Raw genomic sequence first — 21,825 nt, forward strand, 5'->3', positions numbered from 1 at the left:
ATCCAGGACTAATTTAGAACTTAAATCTGTCTTCCAAGGTTATGTTAACGTTAAATTAAGGTTGTGAAGGTTTTATTTAGGTTCTGTGTAACTATTTCAAAAGGTTCTGGGTTTGAGCTATAGGTTTTGCTGTAGCTCTCAGAAAGGTTCTAAAACGTGGGCCCTTTTTGCACTCAGGAGGTTAATATAAGGTTAATATAAGGTTATTAAGCCTTCTAAGACTCACGAGTTGATTTCCATACAAAGGTTCTAGAACCTTTTCAAAACCTTTCTAAAACCAAAAATGTTACTTGGGTTGCCAGTTTGTAAGAAATTATGCAAAGTTTTTCGTGTAGAGACTTTGTTTTGTACCGTAAAGTAGCTGTAGGTAGGTGTACTTTAACTTGAGCTTAGTGAAGTTAGTCAACTGACTGAAATAGAAGATGATTAGTCAATTACTCAACTTCAGGGGAAAAACAAGATTAAAAAAACAAAATTAGGTACTTATTTTTTTAAATGATAATGATATATAATAAAACCTTAATTAAGCAAGACAAATGTAGTTTTCGTGGGGAGCAGTGCTCATTCCACAAAATAAGGTAGAATTTTCTCTTAAACAGACAGTCTTTTAAATTAATTAAGTTGACATCTAGATGAACTTGCCGGCAAATCAAAGGGAAATGTTAGCAAGCTCTCCTTTAATTTGCATTTCTGCCTTGTTAAATAGATTAATAGAGCTGACAGCGCGACCCCTATATTATGTAAAATGCGTCAAAAACTCCGGTTTTGAGGGGGAATAAGAATGACAGATTTGGCATTTAAATAATATCATTTTACAGCCAATTTTCAGCGGCTGACCAAAAAAATTACGCTTGAGAATTTGATTTTGCACTCAAGTGTTCGTGATTTAATTGACAGTTTTCTTTGTCAAAACCGTTTCACCCGTAGGTATTTTGATAAGTTTAGGCCCGGGTCTCCTATTTACTCGGTAGGTCGCGTCAAGTGTCACCGCCGTAGGCCGCGTCGCGATGCTCATTACATCTACGCGCCAACGTCGGCGTGTGAGGGAGACCGCATCAGTACATTTCTATAGTGAGCATCGTGACGCGGCCTACGGCGTGACGCTGGACGCGACCTACGGCGTAAATAGGAGACCAAGGCCTTATGGTTATGGTAAGCTTATGCTACTTGTTTATAGGCCGACACGGATTTACTTACTGATAAGGGTTAATCCAAAGGATAATTTATTTACATAATAAGGAATGCCAGAGTGCCATTTTGATTTAAAAGCTTGATATTTTTTACGGTGCATTGCGTGCTTTTTTACTTCCGACTCACTTAGAGCGGTGGAAAAGGTATAGGGTGTTCAAATTTCAATGCATTTTAAATTGTTTAACCAACTTGTGGTCGAATAAAGCATTGTTTATGTATTATACTAATAGACGTAACTCCGAAACGGATAAACCGATTTGAATGCGATTGCTCAAATTTTCACCCTTTATTTCTGTAATTCCCTGGAAGCAATACAATTCCATACAACAACCACACACGGGGGTGGACTAACGACGCACGATCAAGGGATGGTACAAACGTCTGCACAGGCAGAATATTACGGACAACCGAGCCGTCCCAAAACGACAATGAATTCGGTGTATAGATAGGTAAGTACATCTATTAGAATAGAATAGATATTCTTTATTTGTACACAAAAACATGGACAAAAATTACAAAAAACTTATCGCTTAGAGCGATTTCTTCCAGGCAACGTTTGGGTGGAAGGATATTTCGATGCAAGGGTATCTATTGTGTACTAAGGCAAACTCTAACCTCGTTACCATTGCCTTATTATGCATATGTTTCTAAACTTTCCACTTAATTATGAACCTAGAAAGAAAGAACCATTATAAAGGTAATACACAAATAGTAGATACTAGATACTACTCTATTGAGAGGTAATAATTCTGAAAGACTTTTGAAAGTTCTCAAATAATGGCGGAGGTTCTCAATTTGTTTGTATATCAATGTTTTTGTATTATCATTTTTTAACTCAGGATCGCTTAAGAAATGCTAAGTGGCCAAGAATAGAGGTAGATTTCCACATTGTTCGGGATATCATCACCCCCTGGGACGGGTTACTTGTACCCCATAACCCTCCCTAGGGACACCCGGGTCTAGTCGGAACCCGGGGGTCACTCTATATGACGAAAAACTAAGTTTCGGAGCGCTGCTGCGCGAGCCACGACTGTATCTCGTTGTATTAAAGGTGCGATTGCACGACAGCTCTAATTCATTAGTTTTTCTTCAGTATAGAGTAACCCTCCAGGGGTTGACCGACCATCTATCTTATTATACCTTGTGGCCTGTTGTGAGACGTGGGTACAATAGGATTAGGTTTGGTTTACCTGGTTGCGTAACTAGGTATGTTGTATTGTAAAGAAATTTGCGAGATTGAAGGGGGATATACTCCCGGGACCTATGAAATCGATTTAGATTATGTTTTTTTATATTGCCCCTTACCATCAAAGCTTAGACAAAATATGGCAAACGCGATCAAAATACTGCCAAACTCAAACTTCTTATGTGTAAATAATATTCTCAATACCGTTTAATTATTGATATTGAATGATAATATTGATAATACAAAAAAAAACACATGACATCTGCATACTGTAATACCTCGGATTCATAAAAGGAATATATACTTACTAGCCCTATGTTATGTTTCGACAGTCTGCCTAACTTATCAATAAATAACTCGTCAATCTCGTTAAAAATTCACACACAACACATGCAAAATAATTGCATTCCGTCTGTTTGTCTGTCCATGTCCACTCTCCGTGCCCGAAGCTCGTATTGCTGAATCATTTATGATGTACATTTGTTTCAGCATCTGTATCTGTTAACTCCATTACTGGACATGTGCTAATTGTATTAACTATTCTGTTTTGTTAATCACTGATTAGATCATGGATTGCGAAATATGTGCTTCTATGAGTTTTATGAAGAGGAACGGAATGTTTCGTACGGAAATTACTATACAAAGTAAGAGATGCGTTTTTTACGTTGTTGATCCCTAACTAGGTTTTTATCAGATTTATCTAATATGATGAAGAAGAATTTCATGAGTACGTAGGTAAGTATTAAAAAATCACTCTGGAACCTTACTTTTTTGCTACCTACGGCCGCGGCGGCGAGTTAATTTGTCTTCAATTTTTCGCGCGTTTTACTAGCAAAGGGCAAAGAGAAGAGTTTTTATTAAAATAACACAAGCACATCGCAGACGCAAGGTTAGGTAGGTATGTGTATGTATATATGCTTCTATATTGTATATCGTTCAAAAACGTTTTAGATAAAGTTTAACACCCAAGTATCGAAGCTAAAACTTTCTGAAAGTGCCTTGCGAGGTCACTTTAGATGATGAAAAACGAAGTTTTATAGCGTTGCTGCGCTAACCGCGACTCTATCTCGTACCATTAAATACGAGTATACCGATCTCGAGACGTCTCTCGTTGGTTCGTTTTTTTGTAAAAGAAGAGTAACCCCCGACTGAGATCCACACAGATACTACTTAGTTACGAGTTAGCGTTAAATTTTAATCCGCAATTTACAGTTAACTGTAAATGTAATGTTCAGTTACATTGTAACTGTAACGGCGATAGTTAAGTAGCGAGTTGACGGACTCACTTCACTTTGAATTGAGGTTAACTTGTATACTTTATGTACATTTGTTTTTAATAAGTATCTACCAAGACTACCTACTGTGTAGTCAAGTGTGAAGAGTATGATATCATGGAAACTTTGCTGTGAGTACAGTGTATCTATCTATGTATTAGAATGTGATCTTTATTTGTTTTAGAGATGTTTTGTCTATGTGACGATTGACGATACATTAAAATCAGTTAGAACAAAACATATGCACTCACGACTGAAATCCCCGAAGGGGTAGTCAGAGGTGGCTCACAAGCGAGTCACCCACATTTCGCAGCACATTTGTAGTCACGTGATAGGTTGCGATTGCGAACCATATCGCCGTTTTGGAATAAGTACAATGCACTTAGGATACACATCTAGAATAGGTAATTTCTCAATAGGTAATTTTGAATTTGATAATCCTTGTCATAAAAGTTCACGGTAGGAAGCCTATTTTCAAAATTATTTCGGCGTGGAAGTCTGTTTGTGCATGTCGGATTAGTCCAGTAGCTTTCCGTGTTGTCGATTTATTTGTTTTGACCCTTTCAGATTAAAACCATGGACATAGCGTGCAAATCTATCTACTCGTAACTACGTATGTGCCTATAGGTGCATGTAAAAAGCACATCATCCATCATTCTGCTGTGCCCGGCAAAAAACGGATCCCGGAAAAAAATATGGCAGACGCTTAAGCCGTTTTTTTTTGTTTTTTCAGTGGACATCGCCGAGGGCTCCCAAAGCCCGCCTAAAATAAAAGTACTAAATCTGAGTAAGGTTTTAGCGAGTACATATAGAAATAAAACCACTCGCAAATGCATTTGATCGAGTTTAGGCGCGGTCACGGTCGAGCTGTGGAGGGAAAAATAAAATTTCTGAAACGCTTTTTTGCCGGTCATGGTTTTACTGTAATGAATTTGCAGAAAGATGTTTGCCATTTACTTTCGGAGATAGCCTATCTGTACTTACGTCTAGTAGGGGAGACCGGGGACAAAAGTAACAGCGGGTAGAAAGTAACAAAGACTCTGTGGACTTCCCCAATAGCCTTAACGTCCCAAGCGACCGCTGGTTGTCAGCATGCGATGCCCCCCGTGCTTGATATCATTTTCCGCGCCCGTGCCGCGGTGCAAGGTTGTTTTAGTGAGCATTTCGTGATTTTACACACCAAAAGTAAGTTTTTTGGTGTTTATTCATTAAGTGTTTACGTAGAATTAAGATGCCAAGAACCATATGACTATTTTTTCATTGATTCATTATAAGATTGTCTGTAGCATGTCATAAATGGTTTTCGAATAACACGGGCTGTTTTAAAGTTATGTCGCCTGATATTTCAAAAATGGGGATGGGTACAAAAGTAACAGCTCGCGGCAGGACAAAAGTAACGTGTTACGTTCGTAAGTTAGCCATGTCACATTGTAAATTTTTATTTTTTGTTGTTTTGATTAGATATTTGTATCATAATATTGTATATTATGGCACAAATAAAACAACTTCTTATCAGTTAGTCAGTTTAAATGATGGATCTCATTTACAGTTTATATTAAGAAGTTTTTTTTTAGTTTTGTCAATAAGTCATAAGATTTTATTAGTTTTGATAGTTTTTTAAGAAGTTTTCTAAACTAAATAATTTGATTGTTTTTTCTGTTCTTTCTTTTGAATCGTATTTATAACATTGGGCAGAATTTATGGGTTGTTACTTTCGACCCATTCCTTGTTACTTTCGTCCTGACCATGGGGTCGAAAGTAACGATTTCCCTTTTTTTTTTGAGGCTTCAAAAATGCTAAAATTCGAGATGCATTAAGTAAAGTAATAATGGAGATTTGTAGACTATAGACGAAAGTTTTATGTGACTATATTTATTTTATCGTAAATGTTATTAATAACGAGAAATCAGACAGAAAGTACAAACTGTTACTTTTGTCCCCGGTCTCCCCTACAGGTTTGATCGTTTGTCGACAACTATAAAAGTATAGGTAAGTAAGTACGTTTACTCGCATGCAAGGTGGCATCTCTAGCGGAAACTACCATGAAACTTTTGAAAGATAATGTATGCAGGTGGCAGATGAAAACTAAGATTTTTTGTTTTCATAAATTGCTAAAACTTGTACTAGAGGTTCTGCTAGTGTCCATTAGGGTGAGTGTACCTATATCTGTACATACCTACATTTCAATCAAAACAGAGCTATCTATCATGGTAATTGTAGGTCAACTTACCTAAAAAACATTGGTTACTTAACTACTTTTGATAATTCCAGATAATTTGGTAGGTATATGTACTTACAAAGTTTGTCAGTCACGCGAATTTTCAATAATAGGAAGTTGGGAAGCATTACATTTGAAGTTCAAGCGCTGATTACTCGTAAAACCACTGTATAAAAGACGACGAATCAATACAGCTCATTCAAATACATCATTTGATAAATAAATAATAATGTAGGTACATGCGTTGGAATAGGTTCTTACAAAAAAATAAATTCCAAAAAAATTGGTGCGTAAAAAAAAGGAAAACATAATGTTAATTATGGTGAACAACATCTGGCGAAGTCTAAAGACAATTTACGAAACAAGCTGTGAAGAACATAAACTATAAACTCTAACACCTACCTGTGTCCCCGCAAATGCATCTCGCAGTCTACAAATAAAATGAAAACATTATTGCACTACTGAATTCCTCAAACTATGATGAATGTCGGAGGGACGCGGGGGGCGGGGGGAGGTCAACGACCGCCCCTTGGCGGCGGCGCGTCTCCACTGCACCACGACAACTAAACAAAAAACCGCTTCCCATAGACAGCGCAGCCAAACTGACCCGTATGTCTGAGACGTAAAGTTGGACGTTTTTTTGCCAAATTGACGATGAATGATGAGTCACAGGCACGCATGAGTGGTTGACTGACACATTACGAATTACGATGGAGGTGAAAAAATTGTGTTACTCGGCTAGATGGTCTTGTAAGGCGCATAATTGAGTACTTATCTTTATTTGGTACAGTAAAAACGAAATATAAATAGCTCGTAGTTAGCTATAAAATATGGCCACATATTAATTGCTATCACATGCTACAACTACTCTAAAGTGAATAATATTTTTTTAGAACACAACCAGCATCCAATTTATTGTTTAAAGCTTATGGTTCCCAAAACTTGAGGTAAATAAACAAGGCCTAATTTGTCGGCAGTAGACCACAACGCAAGGCAATTTTCATACGTAGTACCAATGATTAGAAGTTTTGTGGGCACACTAAAACCGCGGAAACCGACCCTTATGCGGTTTTATTCATGTTTTTGTTTTTAATCATTAAAGCGTTTTGACCACGGAACGGATGCTATTAGGAAATCTACCAAGCATAATAATATAATACCATAGAATAACGAGACTAGCATTTGCACTTGTTATTCTATGATATTACTATTTAAAAAATCTAAAATGTAAAAGCGATTGCTAAGATGAACTTATAACATATTTACAAACAATTTACTGAACTCAGGCTGATTGGATTAATCAGTATTGTTGGTTTACACCTATTAGCAATTGGGTCAGTATACAAAATGAATTAATATTTAATTTCTTGTACTTAGGTGCGTTTAAAAAAACTATTTAGGTACTACTGGCAAAGGCAAAAACTTCTTATGACATGAGAATTTTTAAGATAACTAATAGAAGACTAGGTAGAAAAATTGCTTAAGTATTTCTATTGCATTTGTAAGGCCTATAGTTTTCTTGTTTGTTCGTAATACTAAGCTATTAAAATTTCAATTAAGTATCATTTATAACGTGGAATCCACAAATACTTCACATGTTCGTAAAGCAGATTTTTCTGATCGTGTGTAAAAATCTCTCTGTACGTGTAAAGTACAGGTTTGATAGATTGTCGAAAACTATAAAAGTTTCAGTTATCTCGCATACAAAGTGGCGCATCTAGCGGAAACTATCATAAAACTTTTGACAGATAATGTAGGCAGGTGACAGAAGAAAACCAAAACTTTTTTCGTTTACGTAAATTGCAAAACCCGTTCTAGAGGCCCTGTTGATTTTGTCTTTTCTAAATAAATCAGTCCGAGTGCAATGGAAACGCATGCGCAGCCGCCACGAACGTGCAAGGACCTTTTACGTTATGCAAGTCGCATTCAAACATTGGGCCGCGGCTCCAATAGCCATAGCCAGAGCCATAGCCATAGCCATAGCTGTAGCCATAGCCACAAACGTACATCATATTGCTAACACCATCTTTACTTTAAACATATACTAATCTCGGCTTTCCGAGAGGCTGTTCAAAGTTTACCGTTCGTTGATGAGCAAATATATTTCTGGTGTCACGATTTTCATCGTAAGAGTTCGTTAGTTTTACACGTAAGGTGATTGTTTAAATAAAATATCTATTTATAAACATCATAAAATATGCGTATAAAAATTAATGTTCATGTAATGAGGTATAAGTAATGTTCAATGTTTTTATAACAGAATAGGTTAAATTACTGTAGAAGCGTATAGTTTTGTTGGACATTGGAGTGTAATATCTACTTACCTAGATATATTTTTATAAAATATTTAGTTAATCAGCGGGTAATTACTTGCAAAAAATAAACTTAAATTATTCTGTACATTGACCTTATAAGTATTTGCTTTCTAACACGCTCGTACCTCTAACCTATAACACTTTGTAAGTTCGCACTTTACTATGTAGTAAATAGTAATGTAATACATAAGGCATGTAGGTGAGGCTGGCCCAGGTGGTACATAGCAGAGTGCTATAACCACAGGCGGAGCGCCTAGCAACAGCCTTGAGGTCGTACGTTACACCGTGGACTGTGCGCACAGTGGGGCGAACTTGCAGTAGCGACTCAGTTTTTTTTGTAAGCGTTTATTTATTGTTCAGAGTATAACATACAAAATTACATAAATACTCCCAAACTGCAGTTCAGTTTAGCGGGAGACAAAGACTCCCGCAAGACAAGATGCAAGCTTGCTTTTTCATTTTTATGTTTAGTAATCTGTAAAAGTTTTCGGATTCGGATAATAATGATAAGGAGCTCATTTGTGACGAAATATTACCTTTCTGAGCCCGTAGACTACCTACATATACCACATTTATTAGGGGTAGTACGTCAACAAAACTCTAAATATTATATGCAGCCAAGCCTGACCAAGCAGCCAAAGTCATGTATTTCTGACTAACTGCATCGCTAACCGCTAAAATGTTCGGAATATCTTTCAAAGGTTAATAGATGGATGTAGGGACTGAAAATTAATAACTAGTACCAGTAGGGAGTGGCTGCTAGTATCTGCACTGCTCGCCACCACTGTGACGAGACACTACGGTACGGCCGTTTCTTTATAAAACGCCTTTAGACAATCACTTATTTACATTTTATTAAACGTTTATTGCTCTTGATTAAAGTTGATCGGAGTTTATTGAATTAAAGTGCATTGTTTAATAAAAGACTGAATTGTTGTTTGTCCTCGTTTAAACCGAATAAATACCTAACCTACCATCATCAGTAAGTAGTAAGTACCTATATAGAATAGGTAAAGCAAAGTCGCTTTTCGTGACTTTCTGTCTGCATCATGTAATATATTTATTATGCTTAGATCTTTAAATATACACAAAGTATATTTATTTCTTACCATGGAGACCCGCATCAAATACTTTGTGGGTCAAAAGGTTAATTTGCTTCGACTCTATCAATGTCCATGAGATTTGAGACTGGGAACGATGTCATTTTAGAACAGCCCTACCTCATGTTCATAAAATAAGTGCATCTATCAAATTAAACATGACATGTGTAGCATTTTGTTCAGTATTTCAGGCACATTGCTAATAAAATTGTACCCTTTGTTCACTTCTTGTTTTGTACGTCTTGCCTCCCGTACTTACTAGGTACTCGTAAAGCTGCGTACACACCGGGCCAACGAACGCCCAACGAACGCCAACGGTGATCCCAACGATGGATATTATTCATACATAATACAGGGCAGATTGCAGCAACGAAAATCAACGAAAAACGTTCGTTGGCGTTCGTTGGGCCGGTCTGTACGCGGCTTAAGTAAAATGCGCAACAGAGGGGTCTCTCTAAATCAACGAACGAACGAGAATTGGCCATGCTAACTTTTTGAACAAGAATGAAATGCTTAAAACCGTTTCAAGGAATATGCTTCCACTACAATTTCTGGTCATCAGATTTTAAATTAGGTCTCTATTTTTTTAATTATTCAATAAAAACTAATAACCTTCATTTGTCCTTTCTATGACGTCACATTAGGATCATAGAGTATAATATACATACTGATTTGGATATAATGCACAGAATGCATTTGCCTACAAAACAAAAGTAAACGTCAAACGTCAATAAACGCAAACCTCATGTACTCTGTGAACCTCACAGCCCGTGTCACCCGTGTACACAGAGTAGGTGCCCGCGTGTTTATTTCTCTCTATTGATTTTATTTATTTATTTTCTACCTTGTTTTGAATCTCTACTACGAATAAATAATAACCAGTGGATACTACGATGACAACAAGAACAGAGATAGTATTTCTTCAGTGAGTATTATTGCTTCACAGAGTATTATTTGTAGGTTAAGAGTTAGATGACAGATGACAATGACATTCTACCTCACTGACGTTAAGTGACACTTGCTTTTTTTTGTGGCGCAGGCAAAGGCACCAATATTTTAGTACGTTCTGTGACGTCATACATCCATTCAGCCGGCCAAATTTTAAAATTATATTAAAAATAGTTGTAATGAATAAATATCAAAAATAACTTAATTAGTTTCTTAAAATGGTCTATATTTTCAAAATAAATTATAAAAAATACATATCATAAATTGGTAGCATGGCCAATTGTCACGCTATCAGCACGCTCAATACAATATTTTATTTTATTTTTTTATTTTATTTTATTCGGGAAAACAAACAATTGTACAATGTTTAATGCTAAAGAAACAAAGAACTTATTAAAATATATGGTAATTGTACAATCAGCACCGCTTTCCACAAGTTAACAGTTAAATTAAATTGGTTTTAGGCTGCTTTCACAAGAATACCAAAAAACAAAAATATATATATAAAGATTTGTAGTTACAAATAAATAACTATGTACGCACACTTAGATCACATATAATATTGAGACATGAGGTTGATGACAATACTCTATCTCGTTGTTTTAAGCTTTCCGTTTGCGTGACAACTCTTGTTTCTTCGTACGTCGTTTTACAGAGTGACGCTCCAGTCTATGTAACGCAAGGAAGATACAAAATTACATAATGAAACACTTTATTTACTCAGGTGATTTCTCATTTTGCAAATTTTGAATTAACAAACAATAACATTACTTAACTGCGCCGTAACTACGTCCTCTTGTAGAATTATTTAACTCAAAAGTTGAAATTAGCGTCAAACTTACTACATGTTTAAGCCTAAAAGTGTACCTACCCGGGTATTTATTTATAACTTTTACAACCTTCCCATGGTACTTGTGGTTGGCCAATACAGCCAACTTGTTTTTTTTATCCAACAGCTTTAAACACAGCATTACACTAAAGGAAATGCGATTCCATTAACTTTTAAACTACCATCATTTGGATGACCACGCACATTTTTATACGTAATCATCTTCACACAGCGCTGGGGTCTTGGAGTAAAAAGAATAAGAGATTTACAAACATTTCTTTTTTTTAACTTATTTTTAATGGCGCCTTGGGGCTCTACTGCAGTTTTGCTTTTCCTACGCTTCGGAGCGCTGCGCTAATCACGACTCTATCTCATTGTATTAAGCGTACCGGTGGTAATTGACAAATCTGGTTCGTTCGTTCGTCGATTTAGAGAGTGACCCCCCTGTGTACCAAATCCACTGACGAATGATTATTAAAGATAGATTATTAGAAAAGCACTATTTTAATCATGGTTATGCGTGTCTGAATGAGGGTTTTGGGTTTTTTTTTATTTAACTGACATACCTATCCTAACTAATATTATAAATGCGAAAGTAACTGTGTCTGTATGTCTGTTACTCATTCACGCCAAAACTACTGAACGGATTTGAATGAAATTTGGTATATATGTCGCAGGCATCTGGTTAAATCTCCTGTTTGATTGAACCGCTAGCCCGTTCATTGGATGGCGCTATCCAATTGTATGACTAGGCCGAACGTTGATTGTACAAACGTCACAAAACGTCCAACTAGTTAGCTGACTTAAAATCAGTCAGGTGGTGAATAAAAAAAATATGGCGTCTAGTCTAACAGCTAACAGCTGACACAAAAAGCAACTATATTGTTTGTTTTTTGCAAATAAATTAGCTTTAAAGTGCGTTATTTGTGTTAAAATAGTGTGACAACATGGATTTACCTATTATTACGCCGCGGGCGGGTAGATTCAAAGAAAAAATTGTGGCGAAACTGGATGATTATGAACAACAATATGAATGTACGTTTATTGTTATTGATTAGTTAATTTGTGAGATAAGAGCTTTGTAACATAGTCTTTTGGTTGACTTTTGTCTGGTCATGTTCACCCTAACCAGACATTACAAAGTTGCTATACTATATCACATTCAACGACTTCGCTGAATGACGTTCAGTCAAGACGTCGAACGTTACAATCAACGACTTGACGAGTTGTCCTTTAGTCATACAACTGAATAGCGCCATCCAATGAACGGGCTAGTGGTTCAATCAAACAGGAGATTAAACCAGATGCCTGCGACATATACACATGGTCTAGCTAGACCCTAAGAAAGAACATAGGCTTCTTTTTATCCCGGAATTCCCACGGGATAACTTATTAAGGCGAAACGAAGCTCGCACGAACATATTTTTTTTGTCAACTAATTTTGAAACTAGTACGTAGGTACTTACTTCAAATAGTGTGTGATCTAATCGTAATTGTTCGTGCTAGTAAACCTTGCGGTAATCTTGTTACTGTTCGCTCCGGACAGAGATCATCTTCACGGACGTTCACCTCAAATAATTCGGTTACTTTTGGCACAAAAAAAACCTACCCACTTAATTTATAGGTACTTATACTTCTTTTAAAATGTGTTATAAGTAAGTACCAACTAAAATAATATATGTATTCTATGGCCCTAGTCTACCTAAGCATGAACTGCAAGACGACAATGATAAAAAGAGATTCCGTCAAACATAATGCTCCTTCCATACCTACTCAAGTTCGGTTTAATATGACATTCTCAATTGAGAAACTGCGTAAATTTCTATTAAGATTGAGATACACTATAAACATAAACATATATAAGTTAAGTACCTACCTATATTTAGGTGCAGCCATCAAATAGGGAATTATTGTGGGTATTAATCATAATGGCAGTACTATTATGGCTAGGCAGGAATATAATTGTGTAATTAGTACATAATAGACAGTAAAAATTATAAATTATACCTAGCGATATCAAAAACAGAATGACTTAAGTCTTGTGTGTGCCAATTGGCATTAAATAGTTATAAAATAATTGTTATTACCTCTTATTAGTTCCAATGGTAATTTATCACTAACCTACATTAAATTAGCATTTAAATTTAACTCTTAATTCTTTCTGAATAAAGTTTATTATACGTATTTAATCATTATCGAAACATTTATTTACGCCCTAAGACCCAATTAGTCTTGCAGGTAAGCTAGATAAGTCCTTATTACTAAAGAATAGAGTACTTTTATTTGTATTTTTTTCTGCCCTACCCTGCATACCGCGAGGCATATTCATACTTATAGAACCTGATTCTCGATAGCTTTAGATTAGAAGTTCCTTTAAACAACCTAGTCATTTTGAAACATCAGCCATTTAAAAATATGAGTAGGAACTTACAAAACAATATGTAACAGTATAAAATAAGGTGGAACATAATTAATTAGGTAAGTATAATGACTAAAGTAAGTACCAAATTATTACAGCCAAGTCAAAATTGACAGTTCCTTATTAAATCGTAATTTCCTGATAGCCCAGAATAACACTCCCGCGCATCCTTGACAAGTATGTAGGCTGTAGGGGACCCACATGTAGACAGGTTCTACGGGCGCAAGTCGAAACATAAACAATACTTGCATATTCGGCCTTGTAATTACAATTCAACCGTCGTCGTCGGCAGTAAAAAAAACGAATTTTCATAAGTAATTTCTTCAGCAGGTATGTATGACGCTAAAATATACAGGATGTAATGAATATTCGTACTAGGAATAGAGCAATGACTGTTCAAAACAGTGGCACTGTGAAGGAAGTGAAATAACAAAACAAGAAGCAGTGTAAGATACAAAATTTAACAAAGGGACTTTGACTACCAAGAATTTAGCATTCGCTGAAAAATAATGCAAATTTAATTAAAATACAATTAGAGCTTATTCTCAATTTACAAAGCGAAGGGCCTATTGTTTCCATCTTTGGTGACAAATGGGCCGAAAGGGAATACAATAGGCCCTAGAACAGCGCCTTGGGGTAGCTAAATGTTACTAAAGCCTTTGTAAATGCGAATAATTGATTAATTCCGACTTCATTTGTTTATAAACACCGGCGAAAAGCAATACCAATATAAATATATCCGTAACGGAGAACATAATACCTCTGTATTATGTCTAGTAAATAATAAACCACCCAACATTCTGTAGAAATGTAGCCTGAAAACTACTGTACGTTCAGAAAATTACCTATTTATTTAGTTCCAACTTCAATCCTAATCCTAACTAATATTATAAATGCGAAAGTAACTGTGTCTGTCTGTCTGTCTGTCTGTTACTCTTTCACGCCAAAACTACTGAACGGATTTGAATGAAATTTGGTACACATACGGTCTAGAGTAGTCTAGACCCTGGGAAAGAACATAGGCTACTTTTTATCCCGGAATTCCCACGGGAAATCTTTTTAAGGCGAAGCGAAGCGCGCGGGAACAGCTAGTTCTGTATAAAAATGTAATAACAACTTACTGGAAAATATAAAACAAGTACTCTAATTACTATAAAAAAATATGAGAGACGAGAAAACTTTAAAGTTATAATATCCATTAACCTGCAAGTTGCATCTAGGCCAGGCCACGCGGGGTCGGCGCGACGCACTGCAAAACTCACATTAATAAACCCAAGCTGTAAGGGTGATGGATCCCCTGACGGAAAAAGAATAACTATGCAGAGTGCAAGCTAAAACCAACCGAATGACATTTTTCAACTAAAGCTTTTTCCAGACCAAAAGTTTTAAATAAATTAAAAAATCTGGAAGCAAAATTAAAATAAGTGAAGCATGAGTTACGTCAGCAGAAAAAGGGGTAGGGAAATTAATATTAGTTCATAGGTGTGGAACTTCATCAAAGCAAAATAAAGTAATGAAACTATAATTACAAATTAATAATCAACGCAAAGTTAATGAGAAATAGCAATATTTTTAAGGAAAGACCATTAATATAGATTAGTAGAAGACTCAAAAGATGGGTGATATACTACGTTAAGTCTATGTGTATAACTTAAGCAATTATTCCGCAATAATGCAATGGTAAAACGTATTTCATGTAACGTGTACAACTTTTGCGATCTTGTGGTTAGTTCAAATGTACATAACAAGTGTGAACTATCTATTGAATAGCTTAGTGAATGAAAAAGTTAGTTTACCGGTCATCGACCGCTAGGTAATGGTGAACTTGAGGTTTGGCGGACAAAGGCAAAAAGAATCCTACAGATAACTATTCGGCGTTCTTAGTAAGTTTTGACTGACCGATCAAAGGTAAAAAGCAGAGGATTAGAACGAATTAAAAAAGGTGCAGAAATAAATGCTACTGACGATGATAAGAACAAACTTCAAAGATATTTTTAAACACTTTAACTATATTGGGAAAATTTGGCGATGGTAAAGGTACCAAGAAATAATAGAATGATAGTTACAGTAACAGATTCCTGATTTTTTTAGATACTTACTTAATAGAAGTAAGTTTTAGATACTTACCTAAGTGATCGAAACAGTGTACTAGGCATCAGAATATACTGAAGAAAAACGAATGAACGAGTGCTGTCGTGCAATCGGCACGTTTAATACAACGAGATAGTGACGTGGCTCGCGCAGCAGCGCAACAAAACTTAGTTTTTCGTATTATAGAGTGACCCCCCAGTATTGCCCTTAACAAAAATGCGGTGAAAACAATTAAAGTAGACCGTCAACGAGGCTGCCCTCCGAAACACTGAACCAATTAGAGACAATTAATAAACAATTAAACATACCGTAAAAAACATGCCACAATTATGTAATTAATTTGAGGCTTCCTTTCGTAGTCGTCGAGACACGTTAATTGAAATATGCCATTGTTATTTTGAGTATTTTCAGTTTACGGTATTTCTTGGATTTTAAACACGAATTTTTTTTAACCTAAAAGTTTGCTTTTAACCTAAAAGTTTGCTTTAACTCAATAAGTTTAAATAAGTAATAATACTCTTTGTTGATTATGCTGTAAGAAGGGTTTTTAATTTTATATTTTCGTCAATTAGTAAGAACAAAAGGCACTGAGAGGCCCCGGCTGGTCGTTAAACATCCATTTGCAGTTTTAGCACAGCCATTCAGCTGAGAGCCTGGCTGATGGATAGATAGCAAATAGAAAGCACTCTTGACATTGATTTTCCTTTACTATGTTGTTCGAAAGTCGGGTGGGGCTGCAGTTGTATTGTTTGTAGCTCTATTCTTGTCTCTTTTATAACAACGTCCATTTCATTTGTATTATTTATTTTTGCTGCTACGAATGTATTCACTTGAGGTTCTTAAGATCCGGCACAGTGTGTTATTAGGCTAAACCTTAACGCTTCCACAAGTGCTTAGTCGTTAGCGTGCCTGCAACCAATTTACCCGTCAAAAGTTCGCGGAAGCAAGACAAAATTTGAATTTGGAAAATAGCTTAATTGTCGGTTCATGAATGAATCGGAGGAGTCGCAGGCGGCAGTGACCTTGCTGACTCCACGACTGGGGCAGGCTGATGCCCCCCCGCCCCCCCGCGCCCCGCACGCAAATTATTGACCCGCCGCCCGCGCCCCGCGCCCCTCCCCCGCTGCACTTCCTTCCGCGTCCCGCGCGCGACTCTAGTTTCACTGGGAACTGTTATGGAATTTGTGTAGGTTAGGATCGCCCAGGGATGAAAGTAGTTTCTGATTTGTACGCTGCCGATGCAAGGTCTCCTTGCGTTTCCATTTCCATATCTGTCGCTGTATGGTAAGCCTCGTCGTAGTCACTGTAGCGAATGCCTCCACAAAGGACTCTTTGTGGAGAGTGTAGAGTTAATATTAATACAGCCGAATGTATGTAGATTTGAATACGGAGCTGAGTCACAAGTGAGCTAGTTAGCATGTAACAAGGTTTCGTTGTCTGAATGCATCATCATTTATGCAATGTTACAACCTGCTGGTAATTGCTCATTAGGGCGCGCAGTGTTCGGGGATCGCAGCGCCGTCTCTCCACACACAGGCCTCGCGTGAAAACACCGTCACGTTTTTGCCGGAGCCTGTTTTGAATTCATAAACGGGAGCAACAGCTGATCAGCGAGGTTGCCGCTCCGTGCCGCCCCCGCCGCCGCCGCGTTGCCGCTACGTGCACGCCGGGAGAGCCAACACTCGGAGAGAGGCGATCGACCGCTCCCTCCCCGCGCCCCCCGCGCCCCGACACTACGTGGAGCAAGAGTTTTCCTCACAAAACGTGGGTTCAGTTAAAATTGAGGCCGCTGAAATAGGAAGGTTTTCATTTATAGCAACACCCTTTGCCGGTGGGAATTTAGACTCCCGAGTGGTTGTGGAGGTCGACGATCGAGAAACACGGTTTGTGAAACAAAGCCTGCGTCAATTAGATACAAAGTTGAGTAAGTGATTGTGTCTTTAGAATTGTATACGTTAGTGCCTCTCTGTACACGTTCCGTTGGATCAATAGGAGACGTAGTTTTTGTAAGGCTTAAAAGATTTTCTTGATGGAGAGAACTTGGAGCGGAAGGTTTTGCTGAGACATTTACTTAAGCCGAGTTTGTGTGGACTGGCATTTCTGCGAGAGAACCTTTTAGTCGGATACAATAAGAAAAGCATACAAATTGTAACACGTTCTGGCGAAGTTTGTTGAAAGGGCTTGTAGTTGTAGATGCTAAAGTAAATATAAAACATACAGACAATGCATGTTATATGTATTGCAATCGTAGTAACTAACTAAGCCATTTGAGAAAAGAGAACATAGAAGAGAGAATCAATTTTATGTACTTAGGTCATAGTTCCGAAGTAGTAACAATTCTAAAAGAGACTCTAAACCTGAAGTCAAAGCCAATTACACGACACAGTAACAGAAACCATAAATTGTAGTTGCGATTTAAAAGGTTTATAATAGAAACTAGGCGGAGACCTAGGCATTTCAAACCCATTACGGTTAAGCGGCTCATAGTATTAAAACGTAACAAAAGATGATGGAGGCCCCACTTTCTCGCTCTATTCACCCACCAACAATAGAGAACATACATACGTACAATTTTATACGTACAAATATGAAATGAAACAATTATAAAGGCCCAGTCATATTACTTTAATTGAAAATGCTACATTTGCTCCAGGTAAATTAGGATTAGGCATGAAATAATGCTGCAACTGCAACTCCGGGGAGTGAGAGTAAGGAGGCTTCGTGAATTGAAGATAAATTATAAGATTAATGACTTCAGATACTTAGAGTTTTTTTTTCTTTCATGTAGAGTCTATAATATGGCGAGATGGTAAATAAATGTAAACAACTAAAGTGAGCCAACGCATTCTGGAGTACCTCAGGGTTGCATTTTGGCTCCTTTTAGATTCAACAAACATTTTAAGGGTTCCACTTTTAATTGACTAGTGCAGTGAAGAGCTTAGCAAACTTGCCAAGCTATCTCTTAAAACCTATTAGCTGAAGAAGAGAAATACACGGATATACGTACCTATGAAGTTGGAAATAAGCAATAAAGACAACTATGTAGAGATAATTTTAACAGTTTCCAGTTACCTTGTAACAGTTGCGAAAAACAATGAAGTATTAGCATACCCTACATAAAATACAATGAAGCAAAATGTAAGTTTAAATTTAAATGCAATGTTGCTTAAGTTTTACTTTAAATAAGTAGAAATTTACAGAATTCTAACAATTTGAACTATGGAAGAACTATAAAGGCAGAATTTTCTTGATCGGTAAAGGAATGCACAGGGAAAGAATGTATAAAATTATATCCGGATAGTTTAGCCCCTAGTTGGGAAAGATCAGAAGAATTTTTGAAAATGTTACTTACGAATGTTTAGAAACTTTCTGAACTACTACTATGTACCTAACTCCCCCTCGGATTTCAAAATGTCATGGAAATAATAATTATAAAAAAGAGACATGACGTAAAAAAAGTGACAATGTCACGCATGCGCAGTGTGGGTTGCACTGTGGGGTCACACGAGTATACGAAAAACAAAAATTTTGAGTTCTGCTTGCTGCTGAAACTACGACTTTGTGTCGTTGCATTAAAAGTACATGAGATGTCTTGTTCATTTGTAGAGTAACCCTTAAGGAGATCTTCCCATAGACCGTGACTTCATGGTCGAAGACATTGCTTCTAACTTCTAGCTTGTGTTTCGTGTACCTATCTACTGCATTTTTGTACTTGGGCACGTATTTTTGGAATACTGCGCTGGACTAAGGACTTCAGAAGCTGGCCCCCAAAGGTTAACTTGTTTTGATAACGATTTTTCAGATTCAAATTGTATTGAATTTTAAACTAATTACTACAAAATTTTACTTCGTCTAAACTTCGCGATAGACCTGAGTAATTTCCTTGAGGATCTAGCTCATCTCGTTTAGAACTACGATTTCATATCTAGATTATTAGGTATATGGCATTATCCCCAGCTTCAGTATTATCAGTATTACGTTGCCCAATAAACGTGGTAACTCGTAATCGTAACCAATATTCAAAATTCAAATGTGGAACTCGCAAAGGTCAGAGACCTCGCCTGTTGACAATGAGCGCTGAGCTTGTCAAATACTTCGTATTGTTCCAGCGAACACAAAGTCTTCACTAACTTACTATTGTGTAAATGTTAAGTAATATTGACAGGCAAAATAAATATAGCGATAGCGACTTTGTACAGTCAGTTCCCTTCCCTTTGAAGGAATATGGGGCATGAAGTTATAATTGTGTGTTTGAATAAAAAAGTTGTTGGATAAATCAATAGGTGAGTGTATGGAAGCACATGGATGCACAACTTTCAGTTTCTCACCTGAGAACATCAAGTTAAGCGGAATTTGATTATGGAATGCAGCTTTGCTATTGGCTGACTGTCATTGACTCAAGTTCATGGTCAGATTTACTCAAGTGTGAAAGTTAATTAACACCAAAGTTATAATTTTGGAATTAGATGAAAATCTCCAAAGTACCAACCATGAACTTATTTAAACTAAACTAGCAAGTTCACAATTACTTTGAATATTATTTCAGGAAACCTCAATTTATCATGATATTTATAATTAAGTAACAGCGACGCCATACGACATCGTTACAATTTTATGAAAAGGCAACAAAATAACATAGAAGGAAAAACAACAGCATTCACGGCTAAACCGCGGGGAGTATTGATTAAAACAATTATAACACGAATCCATTAATTTTCTTCGCACGTGCCACGGAGCAACAATAAAAAAGGTAAGAATTATACGGGCTGCTCGCTGGGGTTCCGTGGGCTTTGTCACGGCTTACAATGTAGAACCATTGTTTTATCACTGACCGAAAAAGACGCGTGTTTTAAATTTTTAAGTAACTTGTGGAATTGTGTATCACAGTGTGTCTGTGACTGACCGTTAGAAATTTGATAAACCGATTCGAAAACATTTATTAAACATGCAGGCACGATTCGTCAATGTCTTTTATGTAAGTAAGGTTTTAACTTCTTTATTGTATTCAAGTTGTAGGCCTTTCTACTGAAGAAGCCTATCAAATAATTATTGGTCGCGATAAAATACAAAACTACTTATTAATCATGTGTTTAAAAACACGTTAAATAGTGTAAATAACGTAGATATACACAGGTAAAATTTATCAATGAAAACAAAAGAGTAATGAAATGAAGTTAAGAATAAAGCGAATAAAGAAATATGAGGAGCACTACAGAAAAAATACGGAACCACTACAGAAAAAATATACGCACGCTAACGGTCGGGGACTTGCTTGAAAGAATCATGCCAAATTACAAACATTTTTTATTAAAACAAATATAGGTGAAACAGAACGACCGCATATTAATTTTGTTACAATTTATTACCGTTTTTGTAGCCGAGAGATAAAATGGAACGTTATTTAAATTTTGTTTCAAGTAAACTGTATCCATTTATTGTTACAGTTCAGGAGACCGGAAGTAAATGTAAGAGTATTAAGTATACCTACTTACTATTACGCATTTCTATACTTCGCTCATTTTGTCTATAAATGAAACTTAAGTATTACCATGAAATTAATCTTGGTAAGTAGATACTAATGAACCGGTGTTATGGAGTCGTATTTTGGTTTAAAGCTTTATAAAGGGTTGTTGCAAAAAGGGTATACTAGGGTGATTTCAGTTTCGGGCTTAGATATACCATGCTGCACATGTAGGTTTCGGCTTAGTATACGCTTTTTGCAACACCCTGTAAGTAGGTACTTATTACAATTTCCTATAGATAGTCAGATTTAATCATTTCAATGGGTGCAGACCAAACAAGCTATCCATTCGTCTGTGCTAAACCCGAAAACGCATTCGAACTTCGATTTTCACTCTAAAGACTATTAGGTATATGATAGCAATTCCAACACTATCGCGTGTGCAATGCTTTGTTTCACCTGTAATCCGGTACCCTATTGTACTTAGGTACATGAGTACATGAGTAGGTACATGAGTACATAGGTAGGAGGCTGCCAATGATCCCCCCACGGCATGGCTGGGTGAACTGCCACCATTCATAGATATAATTAGTCTGACATTCCCAATTCATTGTACCTGTGTCCTATCAGGTATTTGATTGCAATGTTAAAACGATTGTGACTCTATTTTGTTTATGAGTAGACAAAAATTCCTACCTACTTTAAAATGCACATTCAAACACTGACTGGAAAATAGCTACTTTAGTCTAGGAATTCTTACAGGAAATCTATGTAGGAAGCTTAGAAATAAGTT

At 36.6% G+C, this 21,825-nt stretch overlaps 1 protein-coding gene across 1 annotated transcript in view; it reads right to left on the bottom strand.

Annotated features, from left to right (window-relative positions):
• LOC119693002 (histone-lysine N-methyltransferase 2B) overlaps positions 1–21,825 on the bottom strand; it is a 56,967-nt gene that overhangs the window by 14,179 nt on the left and 20,963 nt on the right. The window contains exon 3 of the mRNA XM_048622578.1: positions 6,272–6,299. Within this exon, the coding sequence (XP_048478535.1) occupies positions 6,272–6,299 (28 nt within the window). The remainder of the gene's footprint in view (positions 1–6,271; positions 6,300–21,825) is intronic.

Source organism: Plutella xylostella, chromosome 8 (genome assembly GCF_932276165.1).
Source record: "Plutella xylostella chromosome 8, ilPluXylo3.1, whole genome shotgun sequence".
Lineage (NCBI taxonomy): Eukaryota > Metazoa > Arthropoda > Insecta > Lepidoptera > Plutellidae > Plutella > Plutella xylostella.